Genomic DNA, 17,846 nt, shown 5'->3' with positions numbered 1-17,846 from the left:
ATTTTTTTTCATGTTTATATAGATATTACTGTATTCATTTTATTGTAATGTTTTAGACACACTCTTTTAATTTTTTAATATTTTAATGTTAAGTTTGTTATTTATAAATTGTGATGTAATTTTGAAATTATTAAATTTTATAGTGTCCTGAGGATGTCACGATAAGTGACGAAACGTCGACAATTGAGAAAATTTGCTGTTTTTCTTTGAAATTTGGCCTCTAATCTTCCCACTATTGACAACAAACTGACTAACAATACAGTTGGGTATCTATTCAAAACTGTTCTAGGAGTGTCCGCTGGCAGAACCGAAACAAGCATTGCATAACACAAATTTTTACGGATATAGAACAAACGGTTGTCAGTAACAGCTTTTTTGCACACGACCCTGATCTACTTCTTTAGGGAAGAAAATATTGACGGTAATGGCTTGAAAAATACAACAAACTAAATGTTAGTCTTTTTCAATGGCTACCTTAATAAAAGGAGGATATATCGGCTTTTTATGGAACTGTGTATATTTTCTTTTGATAGGTAGGTACCAAACTTCATTGAAACTAAGCTCAACGATAAGACGAAAACATTAATGAATTTAGTTCGTTAAAAAAGTTGCTGTTTGTTCGGATTTCTTACATTTTTGTATCGTTTTAATTTGTTTAACTGTACTGATCGGATAAAAATGATAAAACTGACGACTAATGAATTTCAATAATTTTGTCTAGCAATCAATTCTCACATATCTTTAAAACTAAGAAACGATTTCAGATTACTTTTTCAAAGAGATTTTTCAAATTCTTTTCCGACTCGCCAACCCATTTGTCCAGAATGTCGGCTCCTTTCCTTTGAAAGAACGAAACCTTGCCAATACCTTCCCTGTTTATTTCCGCCGCTAAAGCTGCTGCTACCAAAGTCTTACCAGTTCCTGCAAAATAGCTGGTAAAACTTACACCAAAGAAATACTTCTTTACTTACCCGGGGGTCCATAGAATAGCACACCTCTTGGTGCTTTAATTTTAAAGTGGGAAAAGACATTTCCGTGCAATAATGGAAATATAATGACTTCTCTTAAGGTCTTAAGATGGTTGTTGAGACCACCGATTTTAGAAAAGTCTACAACGTCTTTGGTAGACTTATCCCTTCGTAGGGCTCTGTTTCCTGGTCCGTTTTCTATGTTTTTATTTAAAAGGGACATGTTAACTTTAAATTTTTATACAAACCACGAACTTCTAGATGACATTCAATGTCAAAATTTTACATTTTTTCAATATGGCTACTTCATTCAAAAATTAATTAGCTGTTTTAGTTATACATATAAGTTATGCTACCTATCAATACTGTAGGTATCTACTATAGGATAGCAGTATCAAAATATGAAATAATCTAAATGACTGATTTAGGTATCTTATGAAATTAATAGGAAATTACTTATAACTACAAGTCACATAAACCAATCGTACAGTATTAAAGTAGGTACATACATAATTTCTGAAAATTCGTAAGACAAATCTACCTAGTAGGTACCTAATACCTACCAGAAATACCAAACTTTAATGGAAAAGTAATTGAAAAGTTTATTTCGGACAAAAGCAGAAGAATGGACTTTCACTACAAAAAAATAATGTTGAACACATTTTCCCTATATTTCAATAGTCCCCAATTATATTTAATTTTTTATTTAACACTTTGTACCTAAATTTTGTTGGTTGTCCCGGGGAAATCATGAAACAGACAAGACATACAGTTTTGTATTTAATTTAGCAACGAAAATAAAGCGAAAAAAAATTAAAAAAGGACGAAAACAGGAAATGTCAAAAAATATAATGTTTGACGATAACCGGAAATCCTCTGAATCCTCCTTACCTGTTAATTGTACTGAAGACGATAACAAAACGGTTTTGTGGAAGATATTTGTGATTCTTTTAAAATAAAGTAACATATATTTTTTGAATAATACTTATTTTAATTCTTTCTATTGGTTAAGTGATATGTAGGTATATGATATGACCAATTTGACATTAAGTTATAAAAATAAGAGAGAGAAAGAGATATTGATATTATACATATGAAAAATTATGTTATTTGGAACTAAAAGTATAATTGTTTTAAAATAAGAAACAAGGTGTAAGTTGGAAATCACATGAAGAAACAAAATTATAAGCAAATTATAATACAAGAAAAACATTAAAAAATATATTTTTATTCATTGGAATTGGAAATACAGATTTGATCTTTGGTTGCAGTTTTCTGTTTATGTTTAACAATTTCTATAAAGGACAATATTTTACCACACTAACACGAGAAGGCCTTAGTGAATGCATGCTTCGTCCGTCCTATTGCTATTGACTCAAATATTATTAAATGACTGAAAATTCCAGCCTTGGCGATATACCGGTAATAAATAAATATTAAGTCTAAATTTGCTGTTTATGTATAATTTAAAAATAATTAAATACAAACATTTAAGGATTAAATAATAACCTTCACAATTCAAGTTTAAAGCTATAAAGCTAATCCTATTGTTAAATACCTATAATATAGGTATTTAACAATAATATATTATATTATTGAAAATATATAAATTTCTTAAACCTATGGGTAAACCTACAAAATTAAAAACGTTTTTCATTCCCCCATTTCCCCCTCTATAAAATTGGTGCGTTACATATAGAGCTAAAACAGATACAAATTTATTTTTTTTTAATTTAAAATTGCAGAGCTAAATTTTTAAAATATGGAAATAAACATAAAATTTTATATATTGTCAATGAATATTGATACTAATTTATTACAATTGTTTTTTTTAATAAAGTAGTGTATTAATTTTCAAAATTAAAGTTTTAAGTAAATAAAATATTTAATTAAAAATTTCCAGTCTAATAATTTCTTAGTTAAGAAAATTTTTGTACTTTTTTCGAATTTCTAAGGGGGCGGCTGACCCCCCTGCCCCATCTTGACGACGCCCTTGGTCCGTACGATATTTGTTGAGATAGAATTCCCCAAGAATTCCTCATGTAAATGTGAATTTCTAGAAAATGGTTCGTTTTTTCAAAAATAAAGAATATATTTTATTCTGTAGAAATATTTACGTTCTTTTTAATAGTTTAACGATATTTTGGTTGGGTTTTATTCGTGAGCAATATTTTGCGTATGGATGAAACTTATGAATTTTTTTTTTATTAGTGTTAGTAGGTACACAAAGAGTTTACACACGTCAAAAAAAAATTATAGTAGTAATATAAAATCATTATGAAAAAAAAATAACAGTAAAATATACAACACAGTACACATACGCGTATAACAGTGTTGACACGTTAACTATATAGTTCATAATTTAAAGAACAACGGAAATGGTAATAAAACAATACAAGTACAAGCAATAAATGGTTATCAAATGTTAAAATAAAATGTTTGTAAGAGGACAACAAAACAAACAAACAGTAAATGATACATGTTAAAATAAGATTATGAGTAATGTAATAAGAAAAAAACTGAAATAATGCAACTGAAGTGTGCGAAGCGGCCTATGTCTAAGTTAGTCATATTAGGGTGAGATCGTTTTTTAAAAATTCTTGCGTAGTATAAAATGCGTTGGTTAATAGTGTTTTATTTTTCTTTTAAATAAAGTAGGGTCGAGATGACGTACTGGAGCTGGTAATGCATTAAAAAACTGGATGTCCAAATATGATGTGCCATTACCTGTTTTAAGCGATGAAAGTTTAAGTTTATGTCATTTTTGTTTCTAGTAATATTACGAGAATGGATTTGGCTACGGACAGTAAACGACTTTTCATTTTCTTTTACCTACAAAAGACACTGGTTTAAGGTTTGTATAATTTTTTTGTGGGTTCACTCTGAATTACCTTTTCAAGCTAAATGCTGAAAATCGATTTTTCGTAATAACTTTTATTTCTCATTTAAATTTTGCTAATATATGTATAAAATTGTTTAATGTAGTAGTTTGCTTCTTCTCTCAATTAATGTTGTATAAATGACTTTCTACACCTCAGTGCATAAAAAAAATCGAGAAGATTCAAATTAGATGATCAGGACAGAGGATAATTGACTTGACATTTGATATTATGTATTTATTATTAAGATTTGTTAGAGTAAACATTGATAAGTACCAATGACCATACATATTGTTGCGGCAATCAAAACGTGTTAAAGAATATTGGTTTTACTAATACAGAACATTTTTCTAATTGAATATACAGGGTGTCCCAGAAAAACGTGTACAACGGAGGACCACAGATTCGTGGACTCAAAATAGGCAGATCCTAGATATGCCTATATCCGAAATCTCTTCGTTTGGCCGCTAGATGGCCTCAAAGTTCGTGAAAATTTTTTGAACTTTGTAAACAACTCGAATACGTATTAATCGATTTTGATTATTTTTGGGGTGTGAACTTTTGCTTTCAATCTACACATGTAGGTGTTATACAGTGTTTTTTTTTAAACTTACAACTACAAAATTGATAATGGTGATAATATCAGTTCATAACTCTTTCCTCTTTCGGGCAATAATGACAACTACTTTTTATTTGATAGGTGATACCATTTGGAAGTGTTTGGGCCTGTTGTAGAATTTTTGATGAAATGAGTGGTTTGGGTACAAAAAAATATTTTTCAAATGTCTGCATTATCTTCCCACCCATATTGTAATAGTTAACAAAGTGTTAGTAGGCACTGATTTTGTATATACCTGATAATTCTTAGCGAGTGTTTACGAAGATGATATAACACCTGTTACCTACTTCATTTTTCGATATGGATACACACACATACGACGATTTAGATCTATTTACACGTGCACCCCTTACACACATTGTGAGATAGCAACTGGGTGTACATCTGCACTTACCATAGCAGAAGTGTTAATGAAGTATTAGAAGTTTTTCTGAACTTTGACAAAAAATCAATTTGTTTCTTGGAATACTTCTGTAAGGCACTTAGTATATTCTTGGGAGCATTATGATGAATAAAACACTTTTTTTTTAAATATTTTTATTGTTTAGATTTGGAACAATAGAAATTTTAAATTTTATATTGGTTAATGTTAATTAACATGAATTCAAAAATGGTAAATGAAAATTTCAACCTCACCAGTATACCAATTTCAACAATAACAAAAACTATGAAGGCACATATGTACAAACTACATTAATTCTGTTAATCAAATTTTTAAAAAATAATTCAGCCTTTAGATTGGCAGTGCAAACTGACTTGGTAAATTCCTGCTTAAAGGTTGAATCTAGATCTTAATTTTTAAATAATAAAATTCAAACAAAAATTTTGATTTGGCAATAAGTAAAGAAAATTTAAAAACTTATCGTTTCAATTTATTTTCAACCAAATACCTATTTTGGAGTTGTGCCTATACATATACAGGCTATCTTCTAAAAAACGCCGCAAGCCATAACCGTCATTTATAGTCTGATTTTAAAAAATAAAAAATTATATGAAATGGCTCTAAATACACTACAGAGTGAGCCTATTGGAGCGTATTTATTATTATTTTTTTTGAAAAGCGATAGTCAACTTTTTTTTTTCAAATGGTTTTTCTTATTTATTATTGTGCAGATTTCTATTCTGAATTCAACGGTGTATATAAAGTTTACTTTTGTGAAACACGTATTACAAAAAACGCATGAAAATATTAGTCAATACCGCATTATTAGCATCTGGTCGCTTAATTGTTAACAAACATATTTTGACTAATCATGTATACCTGGGAAATAAAAAATAATACAACAAAGCAAGTAAATGTCATTTTAGCGTTCGTGTCCTAGTTTTTTACGCATTAAACTCTTTCTGTATCATTTACAATAGGTTATTTATTGAAATAAGCTCAACAGTGTAAATATGAGTAATAATCAATTGATGGACATGATTCAGGTATACTTTCGGTATAATAAAAATCGTGGTCGTGGAGTCCGCCTTTACAGAGAACTATTTCCTTACAGAGAAGTTCCAGAACCACGTAGATTTGTAAGACTTGAAGAAAATTTGAGAAACTCTGGCGCTTTTAAGAAACCAAAGCGAGAAGAATGCTAAATTTAATGAAAACATCGAGTTCAATGCTCTTCTTAACTTTGAAGAAAACCTAAGAACTTTCATTCGGGAAATTTCTAATAACATTAGAGCATCAAAAAGAACTGAACATTCAGTATTAAAAATGCACACATTCAAGCCATACATTTTACAAAAAGTACAGGAAATAGAGGAAAACGATATAAACGGCTACAATTTGTTTCTTTAGTTGTGTTGTGTTTGTTGTTCTTCGTTTAATGTGTTTTGTGTTTAATTAATGTTATTTCGTGTTGAACTTTGTATAATGGTTAATGTATTTAATTAAATTGTTTTTTTTTTTAAATTGATGTTCATTGTATCGTTTCTTTTTTGTCAACTACAAAATTGTCTTTGGAGTTTTAATTGCTTTGCCATATTATTTTTTGTTTTCCATAGCACAGATGATTAGTTAAAATACATTTGTCATGAATTAGTAGCCGGGCGCCGAATGCGGTATCGACTAATATTTTGTCGTCTTTTCTGTAATTAATGATTTACAAAAGTCAAGTTCATATACATCGTTGGATTCAGAAAATAAATCTGCACAATAATAAATAAGAAACTTTTCAAAAAAAAAAAATAGTAAATGTCATTTAATTTTTTTTTTTAAATCAGACTAAATAATGGAGTTATGGCTTGCGGCGTTTTTTAGGTGACAGCCTGTAGATGGATATTAAATGGATGATTTAAGTAATGTAACAGGAAATGTGAAAAAATATGAAAGGCAACAGAATCCAATTTTTTATAAAGATTTTCACTTCCTATGAGAAGGGACCAAGAAATTATAATTGTTGCTGTCATATATAAAGTGTTAATGATATACTCAGTCAAACATTAACGGTGAATTCAACGAACCTGGAAATACCTTGTTTTGAGTTACAAGGTGTTTATTTTTTACATTTTTTTAAATATTTCTCAAAATGCTCGATGTAGATTGATGAAACTTGTGGAAACAAAAATTATTGAGTTGATACATAAACTCTGGATAATCAGTGACAGAGATACTGGAAAACACAGTTGCTAAAAACTTCGACGTAACTTAATATTTTGAAAATTAGATAAATATATTTAATTACAGTTGATGTTTCGAAGGAAAATATATATTTTTCAGTTGATTTGAAAAACAAGTCAATTTTGAGTTATTTTTTTAAATTCAAAATAAGCCAAACAGTTGAATAGATAAAAAATAATTCTTAATCGTCTTAAAATAAACAAGAAAAAAAATAGGGAGGAATGTTTTTTAGAAATATAAGCAGAAATTAAAAAAAATTGGCTTAGCAATTTTAAAATTTTTAGTGGATTACTCTCCTTCAGAAAATTCAAAATTCCTGCCCCAATGTTTTTTTTTAACTTTTTAATAATTACATTGTATTTAAAATTTTATTTCCAACAAAAAATTCTTATTAATTTTTTTTATGACATAAATGATAATGGATTTATTTTTGGAATTATTCAGATGTCATAGTCTCATTTTATATTTAAAAAATTGTAACAGACTTAAATAAAATGACAGAATTTTTTTTTATAAATACCAACTGTAATTAAATGTGCCTATCCAATTTCCAAAATATTCAGTGGCGTCAAAAATCTAGGATTCTAGGTAAAGATGAAGTAGAAAACACACCAAAACTTTGTCCATAATTAGTTAAATTATTAACCAAAGTTTCATCAATCTGTGTTAAGCATCTTAAAAGACATTTAAATAAATGTGATATATATATATATATATATATTTTTTTAATTCCAAAAATTTTTGTACCTCAAAAATAGATTTCTTTTTATCGATATATACATAATCCACCATTGAAGTTTGGCAGAGTATCAATAACGTTCTATATACAGGGTGAAAAATGTACGAATTTTGGTGCTGTAAATATATTTTTTTTAAGAAATTTTTATACAGAGTGTAACTTTGGATGGGGATCATATTTATAAGGGGGCTTCCTTTGACCTTTAGAAATACGTATCATTAGTTTATTTTTTCAAATTTCGTCGTAAAAACTTTTTTTTTTAGTAATTTTGATATCCCACTGCTGAAGAAGCTAGTGCAACCTCAAATAACAATGCGCTTTAATCGTAGCACATGCACAATTTCAGACCATTAGCCGCAAGTTACTTTTATCGAGTGGTGATGGCTTCCAGTGATGAAAAACATCCAAATTCACAGTTAGATATAATGTCTCCAAATGCAGAACAACTGACGTCCTTCACTTTGTCACCGTTTACCCGCACTATCTCCCTTCGGATGCATTGTAGGTTACCTACAATTCATGTATTTGTAATACAAGATTTTAGTGGTGGTGTATAGTCTTTCCGAAGTCAGTTGAACGTGTATAAAAATGCCTAGCAATAAAATTTAGTGAGTTTCATAGGCGTTCCTAAAAGTTTTCTGCTAAAGGAAAAATATAATATTAATTTGTATATAATGTGTAGAAAATTTCTATTATATGTTCATTTGGCCAACAATTTTAATTATTTATGTCTTCAAACAATTTTATTATATTGATGGTGTATTTTGGTTATGACATATCAAAAAACATTTACATTTTCATTAAAATATATTACCGCTCGCTAAAAACCAACAGAAAGGCATGAACATATCCTTGCCGGGTAAGGATGAGGAAAGGTTGTTAGTTTAGGTTAAGAAAATTATTAAATAAAAATAATCAACAATAAAATAATTCCGCATTGCTAGGCAAGTTGTCAACAACTGAAATTTAAGGCAAGTTGCCCAGTGCAGCTGTGTTTGTGCTCTGTTTGCCCGCACGCATATTCTTCAACTGGACGTATACATTTCTACCACTTCCACGTTTAGTTCGACCAGACCTGTATATGGGTATGCCTAAATAAACATAAGAACAAGTTTTTCAAATATTCCAATATCGAGTTGCTGCGTTACGACCGAACCTGGTACATAATGCCTAGCTCTTTGGTCTTCAATTGAGATCGGAAAGACTATCACAGGTATTAAAGTGCATTTTAAAAAACTTATTATAATTGCACTATTTGATTAAAAAAAAATTTTTAGATTCATATTCAGGGGAACAAGTATTATTACTCCTAAAAAACTCACCTCCACTTAAAGTTACACCCTGTATTATATAAAAAAATATAAATAACAAATTAACATTTTTTCTCAAAAAAGTAAATCAGAATAATCAATCACACATCCATAATAAAGTAAAGTACTGCAAATCCCTATTTAAGATAACAAAATGTTTCGGTAATGAGCAAATTGTCGCTACATCAAAACAAGCATCTATGAAAAATTTGTACATAAAGAAAATGCTTGTGAATAGCTCATAAATAGATAGGCCATTAGACGCAGATTAATGTAAGTTTTGCCAATGAGTCAGCGGTCACCATGAATTAGCAAAAAAAAGGCATCTCTTACTTTGTACAGATATGGACAATTCTTGACCTAAATCCTTAAAACTAAATGTTTTAAGGATTTTTTTTGTCCACAACTGTACTTTGAGGTGTGACAACTTTAAAACTCGGTTAATACAGGATGGGTTTGTTAGTAGGCCAGGAAATATAGAGTTGGACGTGAATCTTTGTTTCGGCAAGCTGAATTTATCACTATAGATGCTAAATATTATGTACAATAACATATTAGTTTCCACAGTCATAAAAATGGGGGGAAGATTGTTTACAGGGTGGTTAATTGTATAATTTTACGTAAATTCACATTTTTCGCTTATAACTTTTTTCCTTTATTTCCACAAGAAAACAGTAATGTACTTTTTTTCGTCTTCAAAAGACCTACAAAACTAGCCCTCGAGCGTCAAAAAATATTAATTAGATTAAAAGTTATAAACAGAAGAAGTTTATTTATGACTTTTGAATTAAACATTTATAAACTGCGTTATTATTACCAGAACGTTTTGGCATCGCATCCTCTCATTCCTTAATCACTGTCTAATAACTCGCACGAAATCTGGAATCGGTAAGTTGAATAGTTTGGTCTTATAAACAAATTAACTAATTATTAGTCGAGGACGATCCCGAGGATCTTCCACAATCGCACTGATTTTTTTCATAGTAGATTTCATAATAACACATTGAAATTTAAATTTTTTTTTTAATTTCAAATTTGCAACCTGGAAATTTTTTTATTTTTTAGCCTTAATTGCAAAATGGAATATACGAAGCATGAGCGTGATATAGTTATATATTATTACATATTCGGAAAGCTTATGAAAACTTTTAAGTTAAAAAAATATTGTCAAGATTCGTTCAAAAACAACAGAGTTACAGACTGTTAAATATATTATTTTCAAACGAATTTCGTTTATTTAACGGCAGGCCTATGAATATTATCATTTTCTTCGGACTCGCTGTCGTTCGCTTCCCCCATCCTTCCGCTGCGCAACGGCTCGCCAAAAATCAGGCGACCCACTGACTTTTGACAATATTTCTTATACACTGAACATACTTCCACAAATAAAATATTTTTATCTGGGAAAGTACTCGGGTTGCCGGTTACGACATTATTTCTTTTTTGCCGCTACCAACCCAATTTGTTTAACAATAGGTCGTCAACTTTGAGTCTATAACTCCATTGTTTTTCAACGAATCATGACTTTTTTTTTTTAACTTAAAGCTCTTTTCATAAGCTTTCTGAATATGTAATAATATATAACTATATCACGCTCATGCGTCGTATATTTCATTTTGCTACTAAGTCTAATAAATAAAAAAAAATTACAGGTTGCAAATTTGAAATTAAAAAAAAAAATTATAGATTTCAATGTATTATTATGAAATCTACTATGAAAAAAATCAGTGCGATTGTGGAAGATCCTCGGGATCGTCTTCGACTAATAGTTAATTTGTTTATAAGACCAAACTATTCAACTTACCGATTCCAGATTTCCTGCGAGTTATTAGACAATGATTAAGGAATGAGAGGATGCGATGCCAAAACGTTCTGGTAATAATAATGCAGTTTATAAATGTTTAATTCAAAAGTCATAAATAAACTTCTTCTGTTTATAACTTTTGATCTAATTAAAATTTTTTGACGCTCCAGGGCTAGTTTTGTAGGTCTTTTGAAGACGAAAAAAAAGTATTCTACTGATTTCTCGTGGAAATGAACGGAAAAAAGTTATAATCGAAAACGCGAATTAACGTAAAAATTATAGAATTAACCAGCCTGTAAACAATCTTCCCCCCATTTTTACGACTGTGGAAACTAATATATTATTGTACATAATATTTAGCATCTAAAGTGATAAATTTAGCTTGCCAAAACAAAAAGTCGCGATGGTCATTTCCCAGCTTATTTTCCTGGCGTATACCTCAAAAATTCTAATAGAAGTTAAATTTGAACAAAAATTTTCCCATAAAAAACATACTTTTAAGTATTGTAGATTCATGGTTAGCCTATTTTTTTGATCGAATAAGTAACGTAGTTCAAATACCATAAAAACAAAGCATTAAAATTTTATTCAAGATTCGCTTAAGCATTTTTCTTTTCGTTTTTAATCATTATAAATTTTGGTTTAAATTTGATCTTCGCAAATCAAGATCTACGCACAACCTCCAATGGCAAAATTTACCACATCGTACATAAAATCTTTGGTAATTATAAATATAAAATAAAATTTTATTAAAAATTAAATGAAATTACACTAAAATAAATTAAGTAATGTTAGCGCAGATCACCCATCTGCTATCCTTATAAAAAAATACTGCTATATAAATAATAATAAATACAAATAAAACTAAAATTATTTTGCAAAAGGTATAGTGGTTCAACCAAGATTAGAAATCTGAGCCGACTGAATCGCGGGAGGCTCTAATCCCCTTTGCTTCCTAAATCTTGACAGTTCTTGTGTTAATTCCTGTAACAAAAGTTTTGTATAGATTTGTGAAAAAACTTTAACTGGTTCCCCACCTTTGGCAATGTAGTTCTGATGTGGGTCCTTGAATACCGTTTAATTATCCTACTGAGTTGGTTATGCAAATCAAGCAGCGGCACCAATGAATACCCTTCCGTCAATTTGACAGTTTGTTCCAACACTCTTTCTAACTCCGGCTGTGAGCATTCGATTGCTTTGGTTTTCGAAACTTCTGAAACTAAACACTTCGATAACGTTAATGTAAACAAAATAGGTATCATTTAAAATGAGCAAGAAAGGAACTATAATGAGAACATAATTATTGCAAGTAATGTAAAACTGAATAATGTTCAGAGACAATTGGTAGTTTTTTTACCTGTTTCATTTAGAGCTTGATCAACATCATCGAAATCTAAAGGATTATCTAATAATTCCGAAGGACTCAGTAGATCACTCAATCTCCTCTTTGGGGACCTTAAAAAATGGTAGTATTACACACTTGTATTGTTTCATATATGAATATGTAATATTCAGAAAACTTAAGTGTTAATTAAAGAAAGGTACTTTGTACAGGGTGGACCAAATTCTACCTTTAGAGGGATAGATAGAAAAAAATTTTGAGAATCGAATGATTAAAACTGCATCTCAATATGTTTTTTGAAATGTAGGATAAAAAAACTTTATCTACCTGTGACACTGCTGTTTTTATTTATGCAATACAGGGCCAACTAGGGCACGTTTTGTTGACGTAAAAACAGCAAATTGGTATTAGTGATTTTTTCCCCAAAAAACAGATTACGTATTCTCATTTAACATCCCTTAAAACATATTATCACCAAGTTTCATCAAATTCGATTTGAAATTTTTTGAAATCAGCCAAAAAATAATAAAGTTACAGGCTTGTATCACATTCAAGTGCGACATCATGGAGTGCTCTATCAGGTCCTCTCCGGTTAAGAAATGCGTACCATCCACGTGTTTCTTCAATTCAGGGAAGAGATGGAAGTCACTTGAGACTATGTCTGGGATACTGTCACACACCCACCTTACAGCCCAGACATAGCCCCGAGTGACTTCCATCTCTTCCCTGAATTGAAGAAACACCTGGGTGGTACGCATTTCGCAACCGGAGAGGACTTGAAAAAGGTTTTCAGTTTAAGAGGCTCATGGTGCAGCGGGAGAATTCTACCATGCAGGCATACAAATGGCAATCACGTAAAAATTCATCGATCTCAGTGGCGATTATGTAGAAAAATAGGTAAAAGTCTAAGCTTTCCACACAGGTATTATTCAATGCCAATAAACATGTCTTTCTTTATGAAAAATAACTGGGATTATTTTACGGACAACCCTCGTATATATTTATAGAATTTACTTCAAATCTTGCTTCCAAGGCATTTAACAAATAGTAAGTAGGCTAATAAATTTAAATTGATAAACCATTTAGATATAAATCTATATTGATGGTTTATAAGAAAATTAAGGAGAGAAGTCTAAAAATTACAAACTAAATGTTCAAATACTTTTAGAACATAAGGATTTGAATGGGTTGATAAATGTCTAAAAATGGAAGAGATAAAGCTTCATTGGTTTAAAGGTAAATTAAATATAATCCATAATAGTCTCGACTTTGTTACATCAAATTTATCAAAAACATTCGCAAGTTTACTGCGAAACACCGGTCGAGCGTTAAATGTGTGCGACAAATAGCAGATTTCTGTTGTAATTTTTTGTAAATATGAAAATTCACTAACGAATATTTGTAGAATTCGCAAACATTTAGTAATTAAGTAACACATTATCTGTAACAGGAATGAGAAATTAAATCTTGGGTAACTTCTCTCGTTATTGTCCTTAGGCAGATTCTGATTCTTGGAAATTTTATTGTACTAGCTTATCTATTTGGTAAACAATAATCCAACTATTTTCCCATTCTCATTTTCGTGGTCTTTATAAAGCCGGGTCCACATTAAACAGACAAAACTAAAACAGAAAACAAAACAAAAACAAAACTTTTTAAAAACTTTTAGGCAAAAAAACTGTTTCGAAACAAAGTCTACACTGCAGACCATTTATTCAAAACAAAACAGCAACAAACATTTCATGTTTCAGTTTTGTCTTTGCAGTCCTCACTAGAAGCATGTGTTTCGTTAGAGTTTTCGTAATGCTGAAGAAGACAACGATTTCATTGTAATGGCTGGTTATTATATTTTGTTAAATTTATATATCCGTGAAGACAACAATGGTTTATCAGGCGAGATACGTTCTAGTTTTACCAATTTTTTCTTTTTTTTCCCATAACAATGGGGTTTCTCAATACATCTCTACTAATTTACAAGTGTTATCCAGCGTCCACTTTGTTTTTTCTTACATATCGTTTCACAGTAATTACGTTCAACAAATGAGCACATGTGAACGATATTTTAAGTTTTGTTTCTCCGTCCACACTGAATCGATACAGTTCCTGATAAAGCAAACAAAACAGATACCCTTTCATGTTTACTGACAGGCGACGGGACTCGAAATTGTTCGGGAATCCGGCAACAAAACAGAGCCGAGACAAAAAAATTGCTGAAATGTTGCAGGTTTGTTGCAGAATTGATGAAAAACATAAAGTTTCTGTTTTGTTTCTCCTTCGTAGGTTTGATGTGGACCCGGCATAATGTAAAAAATTTGTTAACACTTGAATACCGTAGGAATATGTATGTTATTTTGAATTATGTAATAGCAATAACCATCATATGACTTACTGTAATAGAATATGATCCATCTTTTGGGGTTGTGTATCACAGTTAATGGTGAGCGGAGCAGTAGTCTCGGAAGTCCTCCTGCTTCCTTCCTGCTGAGGTTCGGTTGTAATATCACTACTATTTAAGGTTTGCTCGGGGGATACCTCCATTTCATTTTCTTTGGAATCATCGGAAGATGCTTTTTCTTCGGTCTACCAACAAGGATAATTGAAAATTCATCCAACAAAAAATTTCTGGCTTTATATTTACAATTGCCACTAAATAAATACACATTACATAATAAAATATAAAATACTAATAAAGTTAATAAATAAGGTAGTTACTTTTTTCTGTTTACATTTCATAGGAATTCCTCAAAATAATATTAAAGCGAGGGAATGACGTTTTTACTGGAAGCGTCAGGATTAGGAACTATCATTTCTTACACTGGCACGTCGTCATGTTTTATTATGTTGATAAGATGGCAGTGCCAATAACAGCCAATAGAAATGGTAGTAGTAAATCTACGAAAACTGAATTTTATTGGCAAAAAATGGCAATGCATCTACCTTACTTTATTGACGAATCATATGCTTAAATTGTTGATAGAAAAATAGTTCTATGCACAAACTTCCAAGAATTACGTCATTCAGCATTAATGCATACAGGCCAACCAATAGAGATTTTTTGGCACACTTAAATATTACAGCAAATTTCATGTATTACATTTTGAAAAATACTTAGTAAATGAAAACCCAAATGATTTCCCTAGCTGTCGTGAACAATTTTTTGTTAAACAATAAAAACTGCAAAAAAATGACATTTTTATATCTCGAAAAATAATGATGGAATGAATAGGACTCTCAATAGGACTTTTGTAGATAATAAAAAAACCTGTAAATGGATTTTTGTGCAACCCGATTGGTTTATTTTTTACAGAGAAAATACGGAAAAACCCCTAAAATAGACCTTTTTTTCAAAAATGCATAACTCCGTCAAATTTGAAGCTGGAAAAACAATCTTGCGGAAAATGACAGATAATAATATGTAGTTTAATCGTGCTCAAGATGGTTTCTGTCTGATGCATAGTTTTTGCACAGTATCATTATAAACAAATTAGGGTCTTTTTTTGCACAGTGTGGCGATTTATCAAAAATGGTTCAATTTAAATTCTGAAAACGGCATCTGAAAGTAAACGTCAAAATCTCCAATTTGTATATCTCAGATTCCTAGGTGATAGGAAATATGCTAAAAATGCCCTTGAAAGTCACCCGAAACGATCGAAAGTACGCTCGAGCCAGAGTCCTTCGCTCACTGCTTCCCCCACTACCGCGTGGAGCGTACTTTCAATCATTTCAGGTGACTTTCAAGGGCATTTTTTGCATATTTCTCATCACCTACGCGAAAATCCGAGATGTATAAATCGGAGATTTTGTCGTCTACTTTCAGATGCCGTTTTCAGAATTTAAATTGGACCATTTTTGATAAATCGCCACGCTGTGCAAAAAAAGACCATAATTTGTTTATAATGCACGGTGGGCTTGAACATGACTTAAATGCGAAGTTTTAGCACCACCGATTTTCTTTCGGCATTCAGTCATAAGAAGGCCAGAAAAAAAAATTCACCGTAATCCTTAGAGCCGTTTTTGAAAAAACACCCTTTTTCAACAAAGAAAAATTCACTGTTCGAGATATCGGGAGTTTTCTACCTTTCGCTCACTTTTAGTTGCCGAACTTCCCCAATTTGGCAAAAATGACGTTTTCCTGAAAGTTTTACACTAGCACACAAACATTTACAAGCATATTTTTCAAATTGCCCGTTTTACTAAGACCGGAGATGAAGATACTCATTGACGATTCTCAGAAACAGGTTAAAATAGAAAAAATTTGAAAAAAATATTTTTCATTCGAGTGAGTTTTGCAGTAGTATGTCAACAAGCGAGAATCATGTCATTTATTTCCATCCTTGTTTGATTTGCGAGGTCATTGAACTATCGCCAACTCCCACCCGCGATTGTTTACGTTTTGTGATACTCCAGATAGAATGACCAATATTATTCGTGAAATTAGTTAAAACTCCAGATAGTCTTCGACCCTTTAACTGTAAAGTTGTAATTGTTCTCTTCGAAATTTCAATTTCTTGTGAAAGTATGGATAGAAGATCAAAGGATCATGCAGGAACTGATCAAGAAAATCGGGAGCGGATATGTTCTCCCTGCCTGCAGAAGAAGAAACAAATGGTCAAAATCAGTGGTAGTTTATTTGTGAATCTAAAAAAATGTGTGAATTATGCTGAACAGGATGAATGTTTCCCCAATGTTTTCTGTAGCACTTGCAAAATTATCCTATATCGGTCAGTGAAGTGTGGAAGTATCGGGAAAATAGCCCTGCCGGACTATATAGAGTTCAAAATTTTGGAGAAGAATACTTGGGCAAAAACTCAAACGTTGTGCAGTTGCACATTGTGTGAATTGGTACGAGATCCAGGGCCATATTACATGTTCTTGGAAACTCGGGAAGTGTTTTTCTGGGCTAGAAAAATGTTTTTCCCTACCGAATAAGTTTCACCACATTTTCTGCACTTGTTGCTCCTCTTCTTTTTGTTCTTGGCAGTTTTTTTGGTGAAGTTATATGGCCCTAGATCTCGTACCAATTCACACAATGTACAACTGCACAACGTTTGAGTTTTTGCCCGAGTATTCTTCTCCAAAATTTTGAACTCTATATAGTCTGGCAGGGCTATTTTCCCGATACTTCCACACTTCACTGACCTATATAAGATAATTTTGCAAGCGCTACATAAAACATTGAGAAAACATTCATCCTGTTCAGCATAATTTACACATTTTTTTAGATTCGCACATAAACTACCACTGATTTTGACCATTTGTTTCTTCTTCTGCAGGCAGGGAGAACATATCTGCTCCCGATTTTCTTGATCGGTTCCTGCATGATCGTTTGATCTTCTGTCCATACTTTCACAAGAAATTGAAATTTCGAAGAGAACAATTACAACTTTACAGTTAAAGGGTCGAAGACTATCTGGAGTTTTACTACTTTCACGAATAATATTGGTCATTCGATCTGGAGTATCACAAAACGTAAACAAACAATCGCGGGTGGGGGTTGGCGATAGTTCAATGACCTCGCAAATCAAACAAGGATGGAAATAAATGACATGATTCTCGCTTGTTGACATACTA

General features: G+C 31.1%; 2 protein-coding genes across 4 annotated transcripts in view; both read right to left on the bottom strand.

Annotated features, from left to right (window-relative positions):
- Positions 1 to 1,191, bottom strand: part of LOC111693163 (ATPase family AAA domain-containing protein 2-like) — a 33,174-nt gene extending 31,983 nt beyond the window's left edge. Inside the window, exons 1-2 of the mRNA XM_023457349.1 lie at positions 972 to 1,191; positions 770 to 921 (exon numbers count right to left, since the gene is read on the bottom strand). Coding sequence (XP_023313117.1) covers positions 770 to 921; positions 972 to 1,191 — 372 coding nt within the window. The remainder of the gene's footprint in view (positions 1 to 769; positions 922 to 971) is intronic.
- A 10,115-nt stretch (positions 1,192 to 11,306) lies between these two features.
- Positions 11,307 to 17,846, bottom strand: part of LOC108908660 (ATPase family AAA domain-containing protein 2) — a 29,401-nt gene continuing 22,861 nt past the window's right edge. For all 3 annotated transcript variants that reach the window (XM_023457351.1, XM_023457350.1, XM_023457352.1), the window contains 4 exons: positions 14,665 to 14,855; positions 12,291 to 12,388; positions 11,971 to 12,152; positions 11,307 to 11,917 (listed from right to left, as the gene is read on the bottom strand). In XM_023457351.1, coding sequence (XP_023313119.1) covers positions 11,828 to 11,917; positions 11,971 to 12,152; positions 12,291 to 12,388; positions 14,665 to 14,855 — 561 coding nt within the window. In that variant the 3' untranslated portion in view covers positions 11,307 to 11,827. The remainder of the gene's footprint in view (positions 11,918 to 11,970; positions 12,153 to 12,290; positions 12,389 to 14,664; positions 14,856 to 17,846) is intronic.

Source organism: Anoplophora glabripennis, unplaced genomic scaffold, assembly GCF_000390285.2.
Source record: "Anoplophora glabripennis isolate ALB-LARVAE unplaced genomic scaffold, Agla_2.0 scaffold162, whole genome shotgun sequence".
NCBI classification, from domain to species: domain Eukaryota; kingdom Metazoa; phylum Arthropoda; class Insecta; order Coleoptera; family Cerambycidae; genus Anoplophora; species Anoplophora glabripennis.
The sequence above is the reverse complement of the archived record's forward strand: the minus strand, read 5'-3'. Positions and strand labels throughout refer to the sequence as shown.